This window comes from Monopterus albus, unplaced genomic scaffold (genome assembly GCF_001952655.1).
Source record: "Monopterus albus unplaced genomic scaffold, M_albus_1.0 scaffold288.1, whole genome shotgun sequence".
In the NCBI taxonomy this organism is placed as follows: Eukaryota; Metazoa; Chordata; class Actinopteri; order Synbranchiformes; family Synbranchidae; genus Monopterus; species Monopterus albus.
The window spans coordinates 524,536-545,831 of record NW_018128168.1 but is presented as its reverse complement, the minus strand read 5'-3'; the positions used below and the strand labels follow the sequence as shown (position 1 = coordinate 545,831).

The 21,296-nt window shown below is 40.8% G+C and overlaps 1 protein-coding gene across 4 annotated transcripts in view; it reads left to right on the top strand.

Moving 5' to 3' along the window:
- The window catches only part of LOC109973308 (collagen alpha-1(XI) chain-like), a 42,966-nt gene extending 23,491 nt beyond the window's left edge, over positions 1-19,475 (top strand). For 2 of the 4 annotated variants that reach the window (XM_020622798.1, XM_020622795.1), the window contains exons 18-66: positions 61-114; positions 196-249; positions 336-380; positions 851-904; positions 1,668-1,712; positions 1,789-1,842; positions 1,929-1,973; positions 2,051-2,104; positions 2,222-2,266; positions 2,372-2,425; positions 2,756-2,800; positions 2,965-3,126; positions 3,244-3,297; positions 3,404-3,457; positions 3,543-3,587; positions 4,829-4,882; positions 5,000-5,044; positions 5,545-5,598; positions 6,725-6,778; positions 6,882-6,935; positions 7,024-7,131; positions 7,220-7,309; positions 7,410-7,463; positions 7,747-7,854; positions 8,108-8,215; positions 8,314-8,367; positions 8,495-8,548; positions 9,329-9,436; positions 9,543-9,596; positions 9,709-9,762; positions 9,851-9,904; positions 9,990-10,043; positions 10,173-10,280; positions 10,894-10,947; positions 11,506-11,559; positions 11,675-11,728; positions 11,872-11,925; positions 12,004-12,111; positions 12,218-12,271; positions 12,495-12,548; positions 12,627-12,734; positions 14,537-14,590; positions 14,721-14,756; positions 14,839-14,892; positions 15,080-15,398; positions 15,571-15,683; positions 15,873-15,941; positions 17,171-17,404; positions 17,487-19,475. In XM_020622798.1, the coding sequence (XP_020478454.1) occupies positions 61-114; positions 196-249; positions 336-380; positions 851-904; positions 1,668-1,712; positions 1,789-1,842; positions 1,929-1,973; positions 2,051-2,104; positions 2,222-2,266; positions 2,372-2,425; positions 2,756-2,800; positions 2,965-3,126; positions 3,244-3,297; positions 3,404-3,457; positions 3,543-3,587; positions 4,829-4,882; positions 5,000-5,044; positions 5,545-5,598; positions 6,725-6,778; positions 6,882-6,935; positions 7,024-7,131; positions 7,220-7,309; positions 7,410-7,463; positions 7,747-7,854; positions 8,108-8,215; positions 8,314-8,367; positions 8,495-8,548; positions 9,329-9,436; positions 9,543-9,596; positions 9,709-9,762; positions 9,851-9,904; positions 9,990-10,043; positions 10,173-10,280; positions 10,894-10,947; positions 11,506-11,559; positions 11,675-11,728; positions 11,872-11,925; positions 12,004-12,111; positions 12,218-12,271; positions 12,495-12,548; positions 12,627-12,734; positions 14,537-14,590; positions 14,721-14,756; positions 14,839-14,892; positions 15,080-15,398; positions 15,571-15,683; positions 15,873-15,941; positions 17,171-17,404; positions 17,487-17,633 (3,699 nt within the window). In that variant the 3' untranslated portion in view covers positions 17,634-19,475. Of the gene's footprint in view, positions 1-60; positions 115-195; positions 250-335; positions 381-850; positions 905-1,667; positions 1,713-1,788; positions 1,843-1,928; positions 1,974-2,050; positions 2,105-2,221; positions 2,267-2,371; positions 2,426-2,755; positions 2,801-2,964; positions 3,127-3,243; positions 3,298-3,403; positions 3,458-3,542; positions 3,588-4,828; positions 4,883-4,999; positions 5,045-5,544; positions 5,599-6,724; positions 6,779-6,881; positions 6,936-7,023; positions 7,132-7,219; positions 7,310-7,409; positions 7,464-7,746; positions 7,855-8,107; positions 8,216-8,313; positions 8,368-8,494; positions 8,549-9,328; positions 9,437-9,542; positions 9,597-9,708; positions 9,763-9,850; positions 9,905-9,989; positions 10,044-10,172; positions 10,281-10,893; positions 10,948-11,505; positions 11,560-11,674; positions 11,729-11,871; positions 11,926-12,003; positions 12,112-12,217; positions 12,272-12,494; positions 12,549-12,626; positions 12,735-14,536; positions 14,591-14,720; positions 14,757-14,838; positions 14,893-15,079; positions 15,399-15,570; positions 15,684-15,872; positions 15,942-16,233; positions 16,278-17,170; positions 17,405-17,486 lie in introns of those variants that run through there. The other 2 variants (XM_020622797.1, XM_020622796.1) reach the window with 2 other exon arrangements.
- The last annotated feature ends 1,821 nt before the right edge of the window (positions 19,476-21,296 follow it).

Here is a 21,296-nt window from a genome sequence, read left to right as displayed (position 1 = left end):
TTACTGACAGCTCTGCCTTCTCAAAATATTAACTCATCTGCCTGTTTATCCAAATTCCAGGGGGATCGAGGGTTTGATGGCTTGCCTGGGCTCCCTGGACACAAAGGGCATAAAGTAAGTTATCTGGCTCAGTGAGGTGGTGTGAAGCTAATACGTCGGTATACTGATGACCAACTTCTGTGGGCATTTTCTCAGGGGGACAGGGGAAAGCCAGGCCCTGTAGGTCCTCCAGGAGAACCAGGAGAAAAGGTGAGAGGTCATTGCCGTTGCAGGTATTCGTGTTTATGAATGTCTGTGTTTCTCTATGTACAATATAATGTTTGTGTTTTTCACAGGGCTCAGAGGGCCCACCTGGGCCAAGAGGACAACCAGGTGATGCTGTGAGTGTTTTCATGCAAGCGCACACACACATATGGGCCACTCCTCCAATTTTATATTTGAAAATCGGTTTACTCATCATGGTTAGCACTACTCAGGCTATGAAAACAGTTGTATAATGTCTTTTATGGCTTCAGAGAAATCTTCTAAAATCTGAGAAAAGAGCCCCAGTGATGCCATCACGGCTGTCCTGGATTGAGACTAGAACAGAAAGCCTGTGTTATAAACTGGGGTCATGGAGTTTGTGAAATGCAGGTGTTTATCTCTCATGTAAATCTGCTGAAAGATACTATCTCATTATAGATTACTAGACATAATAGATTACTTTCCCTTAACCTTAATCTAAATTTAATTTCAACTTTAACCATAAAGCCAAATCTTGGTCCTCAGACAACCCACTGAAAAAGTTTTAGATGCACATGCAAACATGCTTTTGTATTTAAATGTGTGTAACTCTGATAATGTATTTCAGGGTCTGAGAGGCCTGACTGGCTCCAGAGGTCGTTCTGGTCCCCTAGGCCAGTCTGTAAGTATGAACTTCTAAACACACACACACACAACATTCAGAGACACACACATTAATCTCTTCCTCAGACCTCTGTTTATCCGTGTAGCAAAAACACAATTGTAACTGTGCCTAACCACGATGTTATAATAGTTCTTCATCTGTTAAACATGATGTTATGCAATTCCTGTCTGAGGAAATGTCCACTTCTCTGCCAAATACAGTATCACTTGAAGCAGTTTGCATAACTTGCACTTTTAACAACACGTTAGCTCTTGTTATTTTCTGACTGCACACAGAAAAAGCACTTTTTCATTTGATTAATATTTGCAGTCCTTGGTTAATTAATTATTAAATGCCCCAAGCAAGGCCATGGTATAGCCAAATCAAATGGGTAGGTGGTTTTAGTTCAGTTAATCATAGTCCCAGTAGGCTCATGTAGCAGTCCTCAGGAACATTTCTATTAAAGACACAGTAGAAGGCAACTGACCTTGTGTCTTTTCTCTTTAGTCAGAGAGGAAGAACTGTGAAATATGTGTTTTAGGAATAGAGAGTGTATGTGACAGAAAAGCCACTTCTACATTTAAAAAACCCTTAGGGGAATTAATCCATGTAGTACTGGAATAGCAGCATCACAGTCTGCTTTTAAAATGAATACAACTTCCTCCAGTGTTTTAGTATTTTGTAATCAGAAAGCTCCTGTTCTTTCCTGGGTGTTTTGATACACAAGAACATGAAGAAATAAAAATGAGTCCCTTTAACTGTTTTCTTTCTTTCCTCACAGGGAATTCGAGGAATTGATGGGGCTCAAGGTTCAAAGGGAAACATAGTGAGTATTAAAACTAGTAGACAATAGAGTTTGATGACAAATCACTCCCTATGACATCATTTTTTGCTGATAACAGGGACCACCAGGAGAAATTGGAGCACCTGGACAGCAAGGCAACCCTGGAATACTGGTACAAGCAGAGAACAGATACTCACAAAAATAACCTGTTTGCATAAATGCATACACAGAAATTCTAATGCCACATCTGTCCGATAGGGTTTCCCTGGTCCTCAGGGGTTAGTGGGGCTGCCAGGAGAGAAGGTATGACTTTTTCAGTTGGATTTTACACTTTGGGTGTGGAAGTAATGATTGACTGACAGCTCTTTATTGTCTAATAGGGGCCTCAAGGGAAGAAAGGGATGCAGGGCTTACCTGGGAATGATGGGCCCCCAGTAAGTAGATGTATTTTTTTCTATACTTCAGAGGGCTCTTAATGACCCAGTGCATTCCCTAGCCCCAAATCCTAACAGCTACACACGTAAACAGCAGATTTTCCATATTGTCTGCAGGGTCATTCTGGAAGGGAAGGTACGCCAGGTGAAAAGGGAGTGCCAGTAAGTCTGGTGTGCAGTATGCATTTATGTGTGTCTTGTATTGCTGCTGTTACAGTTGATGAGTAGGTGTCAGGCATCTTAATGTGTGTGTGTTTTCATTTGTAGGGTCCTCCTGGAGTGCAGGGTCCTGTTGGATACCCTGGACAACGAGGAGTTAAGGTTTGTTTGTTAGACTTCAGGTTTATGTGCATCAGGTAAAATAACAAGATATTAAGACAGTGAGGTTGATCTTGTTTTGGGTGTTTTTGTTTTGTGACTTGCTGGTTTGTGGGTGTTGAAAGTTTTATGCCTGATAATAAGATTGAATTTTCTCTTAGTTTCACTTTGAAAAATTGAAGATGCTGGGGATATCAAGTTTAATGGCAAAGCATGCTAACAGTTTGATATGATTGCAACCTTATGCCGGTGTCATGAACAGCCAGTGAAATTATGTTGTGTTTTCGGTTTTCTTGTTCACTTCCACTTTGGTTTTTCTAATCTTTTTGTCAGGGAGCAGACGGCATCAGAGGATTAAAGGGAAGCAAAGGCGAGAAGGTGAGTGAGGGAAAGTGGCATATTCAGGATGTTTTGCTGTTGAAAATATATTAGCCACAGTGTGATATACCCTGTTTCACTGCCATTTGTGATTTAATCATGTCTATTACACTGGACTTTTTTTGCTCTGTCCTGCTGTCTCTTTCATTTTGTTCTGTCTGCAGGGGGAGGATGGTTTCCCTGGGTCCAAGGGGGAGATGGGAGCAAAGGGGGATGTTGGAGACAATGGTCCTCCAGGCGGCAGAGGAGAAGATGGGCCTGAGGGGCCAAAAGGTCAATTGGGTCCTCTAGGAGAAACTGGCCCTTCTGGTTCACCTGGAGAGAAGGTATAAAGCTAAATGAGCAGATAGAATGCTAATCATAATTGATAAAAAATATTCCTAGCTCATCTTTATGAACAAATAAACGTGTACTAGGTGAGTCACAATGTGTCTCTTTCTTAGGGGAAACTGGGAGTTCCTGGGTTGCCAGGATATCCGGGGCGACAAGGGTCGAAGGTAAAATAAATGGAAGAATCAGTGTTTGAATTAATGTAAACAAGCTACAGATGTAGTAGAAATCATTTATTTATACAAAGTTAATGTGTGCCTTCCTCTTCCCCAGGGTTCTGAAGGTTTTCCTGGTGCAGTGGGAGCTACAGGAGAGAAAGGGAAAAAAGTAAATGGAGAGTTTAAATTGTGAGGATATTATATCAAGAACAGACTTGTTCCATTGATGTCCTGTCTTTTGTGCTATTACTCAGGGTCCTGCAGGACAGCCAGGCGCCGCAGGCCAGAGGGGTCCAAATGTGAGTGCTGTGTCTCAAAACATTGCCTGGTTCAGGAGGTCATGAATTGCACAGAAGGTTTTACTGCAAGCAGATCAGTTTCCCTAGGACGTTTCTAGAATGCACTTTGAAAATCAGGTGAAACAGGTGACTGGGAATAGAGAGCTGGCCAAAGTCCTGCCCCCTTTTCCTAGCTATTCTCTCTTCCATTAGTTTGTGTAGCTCATGGATCTTCCTGTAGAAGGTCACTTCAAGTAGAAAAGATCAAACAGCTCCACAAATTGTGAGCTACATTATGGTAAAACTGCACTGGCAAGGAAAGTATGCACATCCTGTCATTTCATCAAAGATAGAGGACTACTTTGTTGGCCTGCAGCTTCCGTGAGGATTTTACAGCATAACAAAGACTTATGGGATACAGTATATTTTGAATCTTAATTGTCATTTATCTTGATTAAAATGTGCTTAGGAAGAGGCAGTGCATTAATTTCCTTTAATTTAGATATGGACATTCATGGATTCATAGAGAGCACTGAGTAGCCTTGTGTGTTTTGCTACACCCACAAACACAACTGCAATAGTAGCTGCACATTATTTATTTATAAACGTATATCTTTAAGTGAAATATCTGTGTCCTTTGGATGCACTGCCACAAACTGTTATACAGACAATTGTGTCCTTTGGATGCACTGCCACAAACTGTTATACACACAATCCTTTCTTTGGTGATTACGTAGCATTCCATCTAGTACCATCATCAGTTAAAATTTTTAATTTGTCCAGTACATTGGTTTGTTCTATGTGTTTAGGGCTAATAATCGAATGCTAACATGCCAACACTCTAGATTAAGATGCTGAACATGGCAAACATTACATCTAATAAACATCAGCACGTTAGCATTGTCACTGTGTGAGTATGTCAACGTGCTGATGTTATTTATTAGTTCACAGCAACACTGTGCTTAAGTAAAGCCACATGGGGCCACTAGCATGGCCGTAGACTCATGGACTAAGATTTTTCACCGTGCACTTAACTTCAGGAAAATCTGTTGTTGATGTTAGCCTTCGTCATTGTAATGCACCACCTCAGAATCATATTGATCACTTACTGCACTTTTACTACTAAATAAGTCCTTGAAAGTTCAATACTCAGTGAGTCACTGCTTAATGAGCTGTGAATCTGTCTGAACCACTCTGTCTAAAGTCAGTAAACATTCATGGCCATCTCTGCTTCAGTCTCACTCATGTTTCTCTCATAACAGGGTGCCCGCGGTGCCAGGGGGGCTAGAGGCCCGACAGGGAAATCAGGAGAAAAGGTCAGCCGACTCTTGTCAGTAGTAACACCCCATCACTCATTACTGATGGATACAGTGAATACACCTGCATTACTAATTGTGCCTGACCAGTTTTTATCCATCACTGCCTCCACGTAGGGTGCATCAGGTCATGATGGGCCCCCGGGCTCTCCTGGGGAAAGGGTAAGAAAAACACTGTTAACATGTAGAGAGTGTGAAGTTGTCATCACGCTGTGTTGAATTATGGGTAAATGTGCAATTCTGTGAGATCAGACTCATTATCAGTCATAGAGATATACACTGCATACATCTATAAGTTCATTTAAAAAATAATTACTCTCTCATACAGCTACATGAAGTAGCAGATGCTTCAACCACATCTAAACATCCACTTTAGTGTTCAGTTTGAGCACAGACAGAATGGAAATTGGTTCATCTGCGGTGTTTGTGTTACATGCTGACAGCTGTTAGCTAGCGTTAGCTCCCAACCTACAGTCAGTAAATTCAGATCTAAACATTTTAAACAACCTTTAGTAAAACAAAACAGGAATTTATGCAGGTAAACACAGCATGTACCTCCCAAAATGGCGCCCCAGCCACATTCTCTATGTGATATTCATTTATTATCAGATTGGTTGACTGACTGATTAACTGTTAATTTGGTTGAATTTTGTGTCTTTTAGGGACCTCAGGGCCTTCAAGGAAGAAACGGAGAGCCGGGACCTAAAGGATCAAGTGTGAGTGACAAAAGAGAATTGCACATATATATTTATTAGTTTATATTAAAATACAAAAACAAAAAGTTCTAAAATTTCACTGGTATATACAGAAAAATCAATCCAAAAATATTCATCCACAAGCTTTCATGGTGAAAAAAACAATCTTCAGAAGATATATTTTACAAAGGTGCCTAACCTTAGCAAACAGGTGAGTATCTGATTTTCTTCAGTCCTAGAAAGTTACCAGGCTCCTGAGTCATTTCAAATAGTGCTGTTATAGAAAAACTGTTTGTGTTTTATAATGTGACTTGGGTGGTGGTGGTGTTTTGAGGTAATGCTAGCTGCTTGTTTCCAACATTTTGCACTGTATCAGGTGGAAAACTGATCATTTTCTCATCAGTGCTGTTCTGTTTATCCATCTGGGAATGCACTGAAAGAGGTTCTAGTCCTATGCTATCAGGCATGTGCACAGACAGGTGGTGCTCAAGCACCTGCCCTTTTACCCTCTGACTTCATAAGCGGCCTTGTTGCAAGATACATTTTTTCAAACTATTTTAATTGTAAGTTTTAGTTCTTAAACATTGTGGTTAACTGCACAAAGTTTGAACTAAAAACATGCTGTTACTGTGCCTGATAACAATAGCTATTAGGGTAAAAGTTAAGCTATGGCTCATAGGCCTGCATCAAGAAGGAACTGTGTAAATATGTGATTTCTGCACTATTTACATGTCTGCACGTACTGAATACAGCAAAATCTTATATATAATATATATATAAAATGTTTGAAAGGGCCATGTTTGAAAGTTTAACCATTCATTTGATCTTGCTGTAGTTACATGTTAATATTTTTCCTCAAATCATATGCAGACTTACAGTGCTAATGCAAAGATGTGATACTGCAGGTAATGTTTTTTTAAATTAATAATTGTTGCTGTTGTTAGCTTGAGCACCTGACCCCCAAAATGTCTGTGTGCACGGCCCTGTATTCAATCACCTAAGGCAGTCATATGGAATCAAAGGAACCTGTGATTACTAAGACTATTCCCCCCCCCCACTCAGCTTTAATTTCATGGACATTACATGAATTCTAGAGGCCAGATTTGTATCAGGATCCCCTTTAATTTCTCACTTTGTGTGTGTGTAGGGTCTAGCTGGGAAGGATGGACTTCCAGGTCACCCAGGTCAAAGAGGAGAGCCGGTGAGTGAGTTCACTAGAGGTCATCAGTTACTGCACTCTTTCTTTAACCCCTCCACCCTAACCCCACACATATGTTTTATACCTGTCTTTTTTGTAACTACAGGGATTCCAAGGGAAGACGGGACCCACTGGACCCTCGGGTGTTGTGGGGCCACAGGTGAGTTCAGCAATGTGAATCAGTTCTGTGGTTTATTATTTCTCCTGTATTTTGCTGTAAGTGACCCAATCACTTGTGTGCATTTCAGGGAAAATCAGGAGAGTCTGGCCCAACAGGCGACCGAGGTCACCCAGGGGTACCAGGGGTACCCGGAGAGCATGGTTTACCTGGGGTTGCTGGGAAGGAAGGTGGAAAGGTGAGTTCACACAGCTGAGTAACACAGATCATCACCTCATCATTTTTGTTCTGGTTGTATAATATTTATACTTTTTTGTGTTTCTCAGGGTGATCCAGGTTTACCTGGGACATCTGGGAAGAATGGTCCTCCAGGACTGAAAGGATTCAGGGGCAGCAGAGGAGCCCCTGGAGCCATGGTAGCACACACACAAATACAGAGTCCATACAAATTATTTTATTTCTTATTATGCTAAGTAATATAAGCTATATGGTACAAAATATATGTAATCTTTTCAGGGACCTCCAGGCCTGAAAGGAGGGTCAGGACCTACTGGATCCTCAGGACCCATAGTGAGTTACAGATCAGCAATTTATTTACTGTAGTTCATATTCAGTTTGCTTTCTAAAATGTGTTTGTTTGTTAAATGAAACCATATGTCTTCAGTTGTGTATTTGTTTTAGAGCTCTATTTCATTTCTTTTGAACAAATTCACATAGAAAATTTTATTTTTTTGAATAATTTGTTAAAATTGAAACTACAAAAAGACATTTTGAATAAATCCAAGTTTAGCTTTTAATGCCTCATTAGTTTTGTCTGTCAATAAGTTCCACAACTGGTACTTCCTGCCTGTAGGGGCCGACAGGAGAAAGGGGCCCTCCAGGTGCAGCTGGTGCCATCGGACAGCCCGGTCGGAGCGGACCGATTGGAGGACCTGGACCAATGGGAGAGAAGGGCGAGCCTGTAAGTACATCTAACTCTTTTCTTCTGTGCTTCTTTGATTTGTGTTTCTTTTATTATGTCTTCCCATTAATTTTCAGTGACATGGCATTTCACTGGCTTATTTATACTTTCAGAATATGAAGTACAAACCCATATTCACTATGGAAGGAAAGAAAGCCGTGTATAAAATACCCATGTGATCAGTTGTATCTCTGTGTCTTTTTTAGTATGTATGGAGAATAGCACATGTTGAATGTGTGTATTTGTGTCCCAGGGAGACAAGGGTCCTGTTGGACCAGCAGGTCAGGATGGAGACCAGGGACCTGTAGGGATGCTTGGAGCTACAGGCCCTGCAGGACCCTCGGGAGATGACGGGGATAAGGTAATCTGTGTGTCTCTGGGAATCAGCGAGGCAGATAGAGACTGTGTGTTTGTGCCATTGCAATAAATTGTGTGTCCTCTCTGTGTGTGTGTCCACAGGGAGAGCAGGGACAACCTGGACAGAAAGGCAGCAAAGGAGACAAAGGGGAAGCAGTGAGTGTGCAGCTGGAGCCCATCAACATGGACTGTACTCCATAATCAGAGCAGTTGTGATCATTTCTGAATGTCTCCTCCTGTCTTATCTGTCTGTCTCCCTCTCTCTCACACACACTTTCCACAGGGCCCTCCAGGCCCCACTGGCATTCAAGGGCCCGTCGGTCAGCCAGGGCTCCCGGTGAGTCTGTTCTTCTCTTTGTATTTTTTCTGTTTTTGTCAAGTGTCTTGAAAACTGAAAGACTTCAAATCACACTGTCACACAGAGTTGATGAGAAAATCCCAAAGTTAAAGTTTTGTGCATTGAAAAATTAAATTGCTTTAGACTGTTCACACTTAGTCAGTACATTTAGATGCACTCAAGAAACCAGGTTACTCATTAAAAAGGGGAAACGAGTGTACATACACTGTAGTAACCTGGTTACTGTGGATCTGTGTATACACACAGCAGGTCAGTAGTTAGAGTTCTCCCTTACCCCATGGCTTTCTTTTACCCATATCAGTGATAGAAGACATTTAATCCTGATTTTTATTTATTTATTGACAGTGTTTCTGTTTACATTGAGTTTAAGAAATCAGCTTTAACAGAAAGCAGCACCAGTATACTGTACCCTATGTCAAAGCAGCCACAGCATCTTCTGCACGTAGAAAACAGAAGTAGACAGCACACGCTTGAGAAAGATGTGGCCGGTGACCAGGTTATTACAGTTCTTAAAAACACAGTGCAGTGAGATTAAAGCCATTACTGGAAATGAGATTCAGATCTACTAAATATGAACTGAACCTGAATCTGATCCCCTCATGACAAAGTCTCCCTCTCAATCACTGACTGGTCCATCATCTCAACAGCTGTTTTTGCAGGAATTAATATCACATTAAAGAATAAATGGACCGTTTCAGTCATTTCAAAGTTGTAACAAATTTCTCTTTGTGTTTATTCTTCTGACACTCTGTGTTGTAGGGTCTGGATGGACAGCCAGGTCCCCGCGGCCAGCAGGGCATGTACGGTCCAAAAGGAGATGAGGGATTCCGTGGTTTCAAGGGCTCCACAGGGCCAGTGGGATTACAGGTGAGGTTTGTGCACACGTCAGGGTGCAGACCGCTGAAGTGATGACTTCTGAAAAAATGGAGTGAGCATCAAGGTCTACACTGAAATCCTGTGTGTGTATTCGTAGGGTATGCCTGGCCTGCCCGGAGAAAAGGGTGAGAGCGGCCATGTGGGACTAATGGTGAGTTTATATACTGTTTAAACATCCGTTCTTTATGTCCATAACATTTTTCTTTATTTATACAAATTAATTAGTGATTGTTTTTTCACCCACTTCACATACCTGGTTTTAGGGCCCACCTGGGCAACAAGGTCCCGCTGGTGCTCAGGGGCCTATTGGGGGACAGGTAAGTCTCACAGAAATATTTATGCAGTCTCATTCAGCCAAACACTCACAGTGCATTTTGAGGAAACTCTGATATTTGTACTGTACAGGGTCCGACAGGTCGAACAGGGATGGTAGGACAGCCAGGTATTGTTGGAGAGAAGGTACAGAAACTGACAATAACACCTTTGGAATGAACAACTTACATCTCTTCCTTCATTTTATACACTGAGTATCATTCTGTCTTAGGGGGAGGATGGTGAAGCAGGTGACCCTGGACCAGTTGGTGTTTCAGGAAAGCCAGTGAGTTTGTTTGCTTGATCAAAAACATCTTCAGACCCGCTCCCACCATCTTCAGTTTCTAGGTTACACTTGCACTTCTCCTCTGCCTCATTCCTCTTAACTGTTTATGCTGCTCCTCCATTACTTAAGGGGGGAAAAGGAGATCAGGGGGAGAAGGGAGACACAGGCTCTTCAGGCGCAGCTGGTCCTTCGGGAGCCAGGGGCCCACCAGGGGAGGACGGACCCAAGGGCAATGCTGTGAGAAACACTCATACCAAAAACCAGATCTTATATTGCTAATATAAGATGGGTGACTTAGCTATTATCATATTGGATGTTCTAGTGGCCCTGGAATTCTAACACTGTTACTTGGAGTGGATTACACCAAACAAAGTTTTACTGTGTTTTTGTGCAATGATAATAAACTGTCTATCTAAATGGGGCACCATCTAATTCCAGCAATCCAACTAGCTAAAACCCTGCTAAAGCTAACTAGCTTACACATAGCAAATCTTCATATCTACCCTCTCAGCTTTGGATTCTTGATTTGGTATGGTAAAGTTACCTTTAAATCACATATTTACATAAACCAATACCTTTCCTTTTGAATTCAGTGAACATCCAAAGGCAGAGTGCAGTATCCACATTTTTTGATATTATATGGCAATTATTTGGGGTTAATATGATCAGCATTAAAGGCATAAAATGAAAGCATTACATTTTATGTGTTCCATGGTTTGTTGACCAAACAGACTTTGTAGGGCAGTACGTGATTCAGAACACATTTATAGCCTACTGCTCTCAGCTATACAGTACATGCAATATACAGTCATGCTTCACTAGCTCAGTCTCTTTCTCTCACTCTCCTCAGGGTCCTATAGGTCTCACTGGGGACATCGGGCAGCAGGGAGAGTCTGGACCCAATGTGCGTGCCCATTCTTTCTGTTTGTCTTCCTCTTTCCTTTTTTTTCTTTATTTCAAATTCTTTTTTTTTTTCAATTTTAGAAATATCTTGTCCAATTAACAGAGCAAACGCCAACCAAAAAGATCTTCTGAGATAAAAATGTGTTTTTGTAATTCTATTCTATTCTATTTATACAGCACCAAATCACAACAAAAGTCATCTAAGGACACTTTACATAGTAAGGTCTAGACCTTACAGCCGTCCTTTTGTAATGACATTTTAGGTCGAAATATTACTTTCATTTCCACATGTACAGAGACTATTTGAAAGAGTTTAGTTGTTGTAGTCTATGTAGTGAAGTTCTACATCATGACACAATGTTACAGAAGGTCTTGGTTGTTGTTTTCTAGTGTGTTGTATGACCATACAGGCTGAAGATGCCTAGCATAGATCAATCAAATAACCCATCCTCTTCTGTGTTGCTTACTTACTTCTTTATTTATTGGCTTTCATTTACCTTTAAGACATAGTAAAAACATAGTATCGTTTTCCTATGCCCACTATTTTTCTTTCCTTCAGGGTTTGGATGGTCTGCCCGGATCTAAAGGAGACACAGGAGAGCCTGGAAAATCTGTGAGCTCCACACCACACACTATGACAATCCATCATAGTTTAATTTATAAACACTAATGATGGTGTCACCTTACAACATGACTGGTCATGTGACCCATTTCTTTAAATTTCTCAGGGCCCACCAGGAGCACCAGGAGAACCTGGACCACCTGGACCTCCTGGACGAAGGGTATGTGTGTTTCTCTGTTTATGTATCAGTGTCAGCATGCCCCTGTTAGGGTGAATTCTGGGGTATTTTTCTTAATGCATTCTCTCAGTATGTGTGTACATTTGTGCATTTGTATAACAGTACTTTCAAATTATGTTGTTCAGGGCCACTTGGGTAAACCAGGAAAGGAAGGAAAGTCAGGTCTGAAAGGATCAAAGGTGAGCTTTAAAAACAAAATTAAATAGCCTCTGAATACTCACAGCTTCCAAAGGTCACCTTTTTTCTGCCTGGTGCAGGGTACTCCCGGGTTAGAAGGTCTCGTTGGGAAAAAGGGGCCTGTGGGTGGTCAGGGGCACCCTGGGAAGCCAGGCCCTCAAGGTTTAAGAGGAATCCCTGGCCCTGCAGTAAGTCAGTTATATTAAGAGAAGAGAATCTGGAAAAGAACGGTTGTAATGAAGCATGAATAAAATGGAGGCTAAGAAAGCAGATCTGTCTCTGTCTTTCACTCAGGGTGAGCAAGGTTTAAATGGACCACCGGGCCAGACAGGACCACCAGGTCCCATGGTAAGATGATACTTCAAATCAAGAATATAATGCAGAAAATTAATCACCATTCAAAATTACTTTTGGTGTAAATACTCTATAGAGTTTATAAACAGGCCAAAACAAATGAAATCTGGAGGCTTTCTAGCATGATTACTCTTATCATCACTTATCTCTCTGTCAAAACAAAGAATGTTTTTTTATATTTACTGGCCACATATGAACTTGTTTTTGATCTTCTCAGGGTCCTCCAGGATTACCAGGGCTGAAAGGAGACCCTGGCAGGAAGGGAGACAAGGTGCGCTCATACTGCACACACATAAACATTTACTCTGATGTCACTGTGACTTTGATGTCATTTGTGATCTCTGTGCAGGGTCACGGTGGTCTAATAGGCTTGATAGGGCCACCAGGAGACATTGGAGAGAAGGGCGACAGAGGACTGCCAGGAAACCAGGGGCTACCTGGTCCAAAAGGAGATGAGGTCCTGAAAACATCCACACATCCCCCTGCACTTTGCCAGTGCAACGTTAATGTTACACAAACATCCCATTTCATTCACACCTTTTAGTTCAGCATTCTACAAAAGCAGCAAACAGTGAGGTTACTTGTCATCAGCTCACTGCCGTACTGTCGGATTGCTGCAGTGTGCATTTACTGAGCCTAATCAAACTTCTGACAAACGTCTAACTTGATTGCTACAGAGCAACCAGAAACACAAAATGGACTATGAAAACCAGCAGTGAGAATGTACGAGTGAATGGAAGCAGGAATTTAATTGGCTAGAATATAATACATCTAATGATGTAACGTATTGTGATCTACACACTACTGATGCATGGTAGATGCTGGGAGGGAGGGAGAGAGTGTGTATATCAAGCACAGGAATGCATGGTGGTTGTGAAAAAGGTGAACTGAGATGATGTATATCATGTTTTCAATTCAAAATACTGTAATTTAAAAAATATATTCTTTCTGCCCATGTATTTTGAGAAGGAAGGCTACAGGTATGTATTATAGGTTTCTGTCGCAGACATAGCGGACTCGGGCACAGTGCTGGGAGGGAAGGAGCAAAAGAGAGGGGATATGAGGCAGAGACATGGAGGGCTGAAAAAATGTGACAGTGAACTAAGAGAATATATGTGTTTACAAATGAGCTTGAGTTTCCAGTTTAAACATAGTCACACATTTTCATGCTTTTCTTGTATTGAAGTGTCACAGTTAGGCTGTGTTACGTTGCGCTAAATAGCTTTTTCTGCATTGATTGTACATACATTTGGGCCACCAAATTTAGAGGTTTGCCCATGGGGACAGTTCTTAAAATTATTAACCTCTATCCCTGCCCTTCAGTACCTGAGGGGTTTGGGCTGGGTTTGGACAGAGATTGAGAAATCATGTTCGGGCCTGGGTTGGTTTCGGTCACATTGGTCAAACTTTAGGCCAGACCTGTGAAGCACTCAAATGTCAGTACAAATTCAACTGCGTCGGCCTTGGGTCAGGTTCAGACATTATATACTATAAGCTTGTCAGGAGTGGGTCAAGTTCAGACACCACACTCTTGGGCACGGGGCGGGTTCGAACAGAAATATGCAGCCCCAATCCATGCCTAAAAAAATATGCTGACAATTAAAGGAAGCAAATCTGCGAAGATGCACAGAGAAAACTTACTACTTAGTCTTGGAAACTTATAGTTTAGTATGTTTGTCATGTGGCTGTTTCCAGACAAAACTTTCTTCATTTGGGTTAAATATTATCTATGCATGATCACACTGTCCTACAGAGTATAGGCTGGGCCAACCTGACCAGCATGATGAAGTTATCAGGAAACAGCAGACACATTGCCAAAACATTATAGATGAAATGTGAATTTTTGAATTTACATTTTTTGAGGTTGCTGACACATAGGGTATAATTAGACTTTATTAGGGTATTAAGTTATAGTAAGTAGTAACCAAATTTTAAATCCAGCAGCGGTGTTTTGTGCTTACATGGTGCCAAAAACAGCAGGATGACACAGCGAACGCGGAGCCAAGTATTCCACCATAAGGATACTTAATGTTGTCTGGGAGAGAATATAAATTGAGGATAATCCTACTTTAGTCTCATCACATAAAAATAACTTTGATTCAGATACAGTGTTAGTTTTGGTCTTTTCATGAGATTTGATATGTAAAATAGTCTTTTCAGCCTTACCCTTTACAGACTCATTCTTTTTAGTAGGGACCTCCAGCAGATACATTTGTTCTCTTCACCTGACAGTTTTGTCTCTTTCCTGTTTAATTTCAGGGTCCAGTCGGCCCCGCAGGTCTACCCGGTCCCCCTGGCCTCACGGGTTTGTCTGTGAGTAAACAGGACCATCTTGACAATACATGGCCTGCAAATATACGGCACTATTTTTAGCAAGAAGACTGCTGAACAGCATTCATCCTATGTCTGTCTCTCCTCTTTCAACTCCTTGCCTCTCTCACAGGGTGCTATTGGTCTAAAGGGCTCTAAAGGAAGCCAGGTAACTGTGATGCTCATTGTTTTATTGGGTTGAATTATCCATTCCTACCCAAAACTAATCATTTTGCTCTGTGTGTGTTTAGGGTCCGATTGGCCCCAGAGGAGACACTGGGCCAGCAGGGCCTCCAGGACCACCAGTGAGTATTACCTACAGAAATGTAGTAACTTTATAGCCCTTATTTACAGTACTTTCCTATTTACATGTGACATCACCCCACTGTCCCTAACCTCACCTTTTTCATTTGTATCTGTACTATTTCATCAACTTCACTCTTTTCTTTTTGTTGCCTTTCTCTTACCTCTCCACTCCTCTCCTATCATTAGGGAATACCAGCGGCTGTGATAGCCCCGCTGCCAGAGCGAGGAAGGAGAAGAAGAACACACAACTTGGTGGATGGTGCTGGCCATGAAGAGGAGAAGGAGGATGCAGTAGATGGAGGAGAGGAAGAATGGATGCAAGGAGACCAGGCGGAGCAGAACAGCTGGGCGAAGGAGAAAAAAGGCCGAGGCATGGAGGAAGTGTTTGCATCTCTGTCCTCTATGAAACTGGAAGTTGAGGGTCTGCGCAACCCTCAAGGGACATACCACAGCCCCGCCCGCACCTGCAAGGAGCTCTGGCTCCTCCACCCAGAGCTCCCCAATGGTAATTTGATCATTTTCTCTCCCTGCCTTTCTCTCTCCAGTCCTCCGTGTATCCTCCTCTCCATTTAATATCATTGTGTATGTGTGATTTGGTTCTGTTTGTTGTTGACAGTAGCATTGGTACTTGCGTTTTCAACCTCTCTGACCACCTCTCCCCCCTTCTCTCTCTCCAGGTGAGTACTGGATAGATCCCAACCAGGGCTGCTATAGAGACTCCTTCAAGGTGTTTTGTAACTTCACAGCACAGGGAGAGACATGTCTGTATCCTGACAAGAAGTTGCAGTCGGTTAGTTTACATGAAGACATACACACACACACTCATAGTTTTTATTTTGAGCATCTGATAAGCTGTTCAATGCTAACATGAGCCTTTGCCAAAAGCCAAATGACTTAGAGAGAGATTAAACATTATTGAGACATCATCTGTTTGTTGATTCAATGAATCAAAGCTGATTTTCTCTTTGCTTGCCCCCAGGTAAAGTTAGCAGCCTGGAAAGGGGAAAAGCCCAGCACCTGGTACAGTAAATTCAGGAAAGGAAAACAGGTATAGTGTGATGATTTTGCATGCCATCAATTTTTTTATCCAACACGTCTTGGAAAAGTTTTGTGAAATACGCTGTTTCAAATGTGCAGTGTCTTTGGTTGAATGCCCCTTAGAAGCATTTGTTAAAGAGGCACTCTTCATTTTATTAAGGTTTTTAGAACAGCTTTTGTTCTAAACATCTTTATCTCAACACCTGCTGGATGGATTACCATGTAATATGGTACAGACATGCAGGCTCCTCTAAACTGCAATAACTTTGATGATCCTCTAATTTTTCATTATGCATTGCCAGCAGGTCAAAGTCACAGTCAGCACAATAAACCCCTCATAGACCAGGTGATTATAAACTGTGTTGCTTTATTTTTTAACCATCAGGTTGGTTTGGTGATGCCATCAGTTTTGTACCCCTATACTCTGTACAGTTCATTTTTCATATCCGCTTAATGAAGACTTGAAAGTGCCAGAACATCAGTGTAGTGAAAATCTAGTACTTCCATTACTGAATCTGTTTTCTTGCATCTGGCCTTTACTGATTGTGCACAAAACTGCCTGTCAGTGTACTTCATTTTGTCTGCTTTATTTGTTCACAACATAATACGTGTGTAAATGTTTGTACTTTTATGGCTATACTGCATATTGTGAGTTTTATACCATAGAAGTGATTACATTTGGCTGGTCCTAATATACACACACCCGTTCAATGAGCTGTTTGAGGGTTAAGACTTGGTTTTAGGTTAGAATTAATTTTAGGTCAGGGTTATAGTAAGGGTGGGTGTTAGGCATTTAGCTGTGATTTTTAAGGTTAGGGTTAAGGGCCTAGGGAATGCATTATGTAACTTATTGTCTTCTTATTCTGCACAATTTCATTCCATTTCATCCCATTGCACTAGTGTTTTATAAGCTTAATGTACTTTGTTCATTACTTGTAATTTAAATCCATAAAGTCTGTTGTATATTGTACATCACCTTACATACAGTATCTTACTGTAAATATCAATTGCACGTATCTACCAGTAAATTAGTTCTGACTGTACAGACTGTAGATACTGTGCACTCTGCACTGATGTTATTGTACTTCTGGTTAGATGCTAAACTGCATTTTGTTGCCTTGTACTTGTACATGTGTAATGACAATAAAGTTGAATCTAATCTAATTATATCAATGAGTGTCCTCAGAGAGGAAGCTGAACAAACATGTATGAATATGTGGTTCTGGTGTTCTCCTACAGTTTACCTACTTCGGGTCAGATGGCGTTCCACTCCACATTGTCCAGTTGACCTTCCTGAAGCTGCTCAGTGCGACAGCCAAACAGACCTTCACCTACCACTGCCTCAACTCTGCCGCCTGGCTGCACTCCGCCTCCCACAGCCATGAATACGCACTGCGCTTCAGAGGCAGCAACGGGGACGAGCTGACGCATGAAAACACACACTACATCATTGCACTGTATGACGGGTGTCAGGTGAGTAAGGCAGACATACTGTAAATCTGAGTGTGAACACACATACCTACACGTGTTTCCTGATTGTGTTTCTTCCCTGCAGACACGCTCAGGGCAGGAGAGGACGGTGTTGGAATTTGATGCTCCTCTGTCCAACACACTCCCCATCATTGATGTGGCTGTGTCCGATTTTGGAAACGGAAACCAGAAATTTGGTTTTCAAGTTGGCCCAATCTGCTTCAATGGTTAACTGAACCGGGGGAGCTTACAGTGGGGGTAATTGTGTAGGAAAAGGAGCCATGGACGCTTTTTACATGCAGGGAGTAAACTACATTCAAGACTTACCTGGTGCCTCATATTTATAAGTCAACTTACCTACATCAGTGTTCTTTCATCTGAACATTTGTTCTTGTATACATCCATCCATTCATTCACTCAGGCTCTCCTTCATTCATTCATTCACCTCTCACAGCTGACTCAGATTGCTTTCAACACACATACTCTACATTTATTCATGTTGACCACGTCCTCCATTACACACATTTTTTCTTATCACTCCTCTTTTGAAGGAGTGAGTGGTGCTCTCACAGTTTCATGCAGTTATTCAGTAATTAATAATCAGTGATCTTTGCACTCAATTCCCATCTACTGTATACCTAATCATACACAGGTCTAGCCCCAGTGTGTGACTCTCATCTATTACATATACTCCAGTCGCAGAGATAATCCTCAATTAATCTGCAAAACTGAGACTTGCCGACCCTTTTAACCTTACACCGTCAAATCAAAATCAAGATGTTCCGGTCCTGGAAATATTTCGCTTTTGTCAGTTTTTCAGGTAAACCAACTTCTTTTCATTTATGCAAAGATGGTGACAGGAATTGATGTAGTCTCACTCACCTTCTTTGTGAAACTTGAGCCCAGTCGGTGGTCGAGTCTCTTTCACACAAAGCCAGAGCGATGATGCCATTTCCTGTCACCAGCGTTGTTTAAATGAGAGGAATGCATATAGCCGCAAAACTGATTAATATGATATTTTTCTTGCATCGGACAGAATTATTTTTGATTCCGCATCATTATAAGAGTCTATGAGGGTTTGGGAAGTGTGAGTGGGTTGGCATGGGGTTAAAAACAGTTAGCAAATCTCCATTTTGCCAGTTGATGGAAGATTATCACTGTGATTTGAGTCTGTGTAATACATGAGAGTCACAAGCTGGAGCAAACAGAGGTCCCCAACATTATTATCAGTGAATCATCTTCAAAAAATACTAAAACGGCACACCCACCTTGTTGTTCTGTGTTATCAAACCTCAATTTGTTGTGTTGTTTTTGTTTGTTGTAATGTTATAATGATGTATATTGGAGTGCAAGTCATCATGGTGCTATTATTTAGCTCCTTGCGGAGTACATTTCTTTGTAAAAGGGAACTGGGGCAGTGAATTTTTATATATTGTGATGTTTTTTTTAACAAACCAAACTGTGGTACATGATCGCCTCAAGGTCTTTGTATGCATATTTGTTTGGAGAATGACTGAGTAACATATTTTAATAAAGGTACATAGTGTACATTTAAGTTAATATGATGAGATTTAGTTTTATTGAATGCATTTGCTAAACAAAGCCAACTGAGTTAAGGTTAGAGGAGCAGATGCTGGTGATACCTTACTTTTCCTTTAACACCCTTTAGTCTCAACAACTAAGATCGATTACCGTGAAACTTGCCGCAGATATCCATGACCCAGAGGAAGAATCTTACTGGCTTTGGTGATCCTCTGACTTTTCTTCTAGCGCCACCAGCAGGCTGATGTTTGTGGTTTAAATATCTTGTATTTGGTATAGATTCCCATGAAGTTTGACACAACATTCTTGTTTCCCTGAGGATTAATTGGAATATCTCTGATGATCCATTATTTTTGGATTGAGCACCATCCAGAAGTGAATATTTTGAAATTGTCCAGTATTTTTGGTTTTTGGTCTAATAACTGTAAAGCAAAATAAATAAATCCCTAAAATTGCTAGCAAATGTTAATGTTAGCTTATGCAAAGTCAAGATAGTGAACATGGTCTTGTTAGGGCTGTATTTGATCTGTTACTGCTGCTGATTAAACATTTTATTGATGGTTATGTATGGCGTGCTTGATAACCACATATTATTCTTATCAATTAAAAGTAACTTTAAAACCTTAAGCATCCTTATAACTAGGCTGGAGACAATCAATTTAATATCACTTAATTGGTCAGTAAAGTATTAAACTACATTGTAAAGGCAGTTAGACGGATGGTTTAATGTGCGTAATGTGCTCGGAGTTCCAGTTAAAAACCTAGCGACTGTATTTTGCAGTGACACCAAAGAGCTTTTGTCAGCACAGAATATGGGAAATTTAAATAGTGGTGTTGGGTTGAAATAAAGGCATGAATAACTTTCTTTAGATCAGCAATAAACATAACCAGCAAAAAACAATAACCCCTTGTACTTTCTTTTCAAACTTAAAATTTGAAACAATGATTCCTAAGTTTACGGCAGCGGGCTGCCTTTGGGTTTAAGCAAGGTTTTTAATTAGATTCCAAGCGAAGTTGTATTTAATGGGATTGCGTTTATAAAGCAGTAGTATTTTGTACTTGGTGTACACTGCACCTTGAGTATGCATCATTCGTAGTTGTCTCCCTGTCTCAGTCTTGCCTCAATCACCCTTTTTGGTGACCCTCATCTCTCCCCAGTCTTTTGTCTCTCTCTCTCTCTCTCTCTCTCTCTCTCCTGACATCTAACAGGGACATTTACAGTGATGCTGAAACTTTAATGAGATGAAGAAGATGAACACAGTGTAAGTGCTAATTTTCAGCAATGACATGAGAAGTCCAGCCCAGTGTGGGCTGGATCCATTTATTAGTTTTATTAGTGCTTTTTTATGTTTTGATACATCAGTTGTTAACTGATATATTATGGCTCCGTTTCATATCTCGGACTCATTTACCTATATTCCATTTATTTATTTATTTTGTGAGTATTCCAGCTAATTTCAATACTATTTTGATAGTGTGTGTCCATCACCTACCAGTGAATAATGAAATACTTAGATTCATATTCATCTGTTTATTTTTGTTCTGATAGTTCAGGCTTTAAGTCATAATTTTGCTAGTTTTAGATTGTTTTATTTAAGCTTTCTGCAGACAGCTGTTTGTTAAAAAATAGCATCTTATGAGTAATAGAGAAAAATTAGTTTAGGAGAAAATTGTGTTTGCATTCCTGTAACAAATTGAAAAGATGAGGGTCTACCATCCTACCATCAGAAATGTGGAACTGCAACTAATTTTCATTATCAATTAACATGCCAATGTGTTTTCTTAATTAATCAATTGTGTGATGTGTAAAATGTCAGAAAATGGGGGAAATGCTTGTTTGTTTGACCAACAGACCAAAACCCCAAATATAATTTATAGATTATCACATAAGGCAAAGGGCTGTAAGTACAATCAGTACTGTTTGATATTTGATTTTGATTTGATTTGATTATCACCATCGAGCTAGTGGAGCCAGGGGAGTTACGGTTCACTGGGACTCCAAGGTTAGTTAAACAGAGATTAGATCTGGAGGCTAGTGGAGGAGAAAGCTTCAAAGGTAGGAACATTATGCACCCACACACACAGGCAGAACAGTTTTAATTAGTGAAACAGAAAGCAATGCCTAATATGGAGCAGTTAGCAGTTACTAGGAAATTGACTTAAACTACTATTAAGAATATAGTTGGTGATAAAAAAAAAGTTCTTTTAGCCACCAACAGTGTTATCTATATGCAATCTGTCACTCACAAATAAGTCTACCCAGCCATTATCTAACCGTGTGTCTACTGTCTGTGTGGACATAAAGGAAAATCATCCTTCTCTCCTCCTTCCCTACATCCCCTCTTTCATCCTT